A 2,331-nucleotide genomic window follows, 5' to 3' on the forward strand; every position below is an offset into this window, starting at 1 on the left:
CTCCCGGCACCTGCCTGGGAGGACAGACGGTTGCTGGGACCCAAGGTCCATTAGGCAGGGCCCCCCTCCCCACCCCCGTCACACAGCAACGTCACACCAGGGAGTGAGCTACGCCAGGGAGACAGAGCACCTCCCAGTCCACGCGAGACAGGTCGCTGCAAATTCCTCTGCCCTGGAGACTGTCCCGCCCAGAAAACCCCACTCCTGACCCTCCTAGTCCTCCGGGCAATTGGTCCTCCCCCAGGACAGTTCAGGAGGAGCCACACTGTGTGTTTACAAACACCCAGGAAGCAGGCAGGGCCCAGTGCCTGAGGCTTAGAGCCATGAGACAAGCCTCAACCCTTCCTAATAACCCTGCCTGCGGGGGTTGGGGTGCTGCAGGCAGAGACCTGTGTGTCTCATAATCTGCAACATGAGGGTCGGTGGAAAGAAGGAAAAATTAAAAGAAAAGGCGTCCTGGTTAAAAGAAAGAAGTGAGCGGGGTTATGCCCTTTAAACCCTGGATCCCCTTTCCGGTGGCTTTACTCCGTGTCCTTGAAAATCCCCTAGGGCCCGGCCAGCGTGGCTCACTGGTTGAGCATCGACCTATGAACCAGGAGGTCACGGTTCGATTCCCGGTCAGGGCACATGCCTGGGTTGCAGGCTCCATCCCCAGTGTGGAGCGTGCAGGAGGCAGCCGATCCATGATTCCCTCTCATCACTGATGTTTCTCTCTCTCTCCCTCTGCCTTCCTCTCTGAAATCAATAAAGAAATATATTGGGGAAAAAAAAGTGGTCTCTGCATAGGGAAGGCCCCCTTTGACGAATCCTTACCCAGAGCTTGTACCTTTTCCCAGATAGCCTCAGACTTTCCTTCTTAGACCTGGACCAGGGTAACGCTCTATCCACTGAGCAAACCGGCCAGGGCAAGACTTTTAAACTGTAAAATGCTAAACGGGCCTCTCCTTAAGCGCAAAGACCCTGCGGTCCAGGCCAGCAGTTCCCACAATGCACCACAACAGACGGGCTCCAGGAGCAGAACCCACACTCACGTTCAAGACGGGAAGCGCCAGCTGCTCGAAGGACGTCAGGTCCACCACGTACTGCCCGACCCGGCACTCCCGTGTTCCAGGCGGAGGCCCTGCCCTGGGGAGACAGTGCGCCCCACTGAAAGGCCCCTGCACGGGTTTCTGGTGGTTGGCTACCCCACTGACCTCTGACCTTCCACGGAGGCTACGTCATCCTTCAACCCACCCCCAGCCCTGGCCAGGCGGCTCAGCGATGGGAGCATCATCCCGTGCATCAGAAGGCTGGGGGTTCAATTCCTGGTCAGGGCACACACCTAGGTTTGTCTTGGTTAAAAGAAAGAAGTGAGCGGGTTGTGCCCTTTAAATCCTGGATCCCCTTTCCGGTGACTTTACTACGTGTCCTTGAAAATCCCCCTAGGGCCCGGCCAGCATGGCTCAGTGGTTGAGCGCAGAAGTTTGCAGAGCTGAGAGCAGGGCTACCACTAAGGGTGCCCACCATCAGCCACGGGCCTGGTGGGACCAACCCCCACACTCCGGGGAGCACCGACCAGCCCTGGAAAGCATCGTGAGAGACGGGACTAGGATCACACGCGAGAAGAGCTTATCAGCCCGTGGAATAAACTCCGAGTGACAGGCGGTATTTTTATACTGTTTTTCAGATGATGACTTCAACCTGTTTTCTGTTTCTACAAATTCCAAGGGCCTGGGATTCTTCCAGGGAGGAGAGAGCACGTGGCTCAACCCTGTGCCCAGGGGGAACGCACCACCCGAGAGGAGAAATCTCAGTACCCCACTCTAGACAGAGGTCCCCGCAGGCCGGACAGCGTGACCACGTCGAATCCTATCCTCCTGCCTCCTTGCCTGACTTCTTGCGTGTAGAACCCATCAACGGGCACCCCGGAGGACTTTAAAACCTCGCTGGCTTTCTGGATCAAAGTTGTTTTCCCAACACCTGAGGAAAGAAAGAAAAGCCCACTAGGAACCAGCTCCTGGCTGGAGCCCAACCCCCGGGCCGGAGGGGACAGACGGACAGGGGATGGACGGACGGGGAAGCCTCGTGCCCCCATCTACCCTGGATCTGAGGCTAATCGGGGACAGGAAGTCCCCGCTGTCAGGCTGCCCCGTGCGCAGGCAGAGTGGGCTCCCGGGACCAGAGACGGCCTCCTAGGTGGGTCCAGGGGGGACAGCGGACCCTGGGAGAAATGCTAAGTGCCCAGGAGACCCACGTGGGCACTCACAGAATTCATAAAGCCTTCCCTCTCCGAGAAGGGAGATGGCCAGCTCCCAGAGCCTCTATGCGCGCCCCATGCGCACCCCACCACCC

At 58.3% G+C, this 2,331-nt stretch overlaps 1 protein-coding gene across 1 annotated transcript in view; it reads right to left on the bottom strand.

The window, feature by feature from the left end:
* NTPCR (nucleoside-triphosphatase, cancer-related) overlaps window positions 1-2,089 on the bottom strand; it is a 22,188-nt gene extending 20,099 nt beyond the window's left edge. The window contains exons 1-2 of the mRNA XM_015560590.1: window positions 1,797-2,089; window positions 1,032-1,125 (exon numbers count right to left, since the gene is read on the bottom strand). Of these exons, the coding sequence (XP_015416076.1) occupies window positions 1,032-1,125; window positions 1,797-2,074 (372 nt within the window). The 5' untranslated portion in view covers window positions 2,075-2,089. The remainder of the gene's footprint in view (window positions 1-1,031; window positions 1,126-1,796) is intronic.
* Between the last annotated feature and the right edge of the window lie 242 nt (window positions 2,090-2,331).

This window comes from Myotis davidii, unplaced genomic scaffold (genome assembly GCF_000327345.1).
Source record: "Myotis davidii unplaced genomic scaffold, ASM32734v1 scaffold295, whole genome shotgun sequence".
Classification (NCBI taxonomy): domain Eukaryota; kingdom Metazoa; phylum Chordata; class Mammalia; order Chiroptera; family Vespertilionidae; genus Myotis; species Myotis davidii.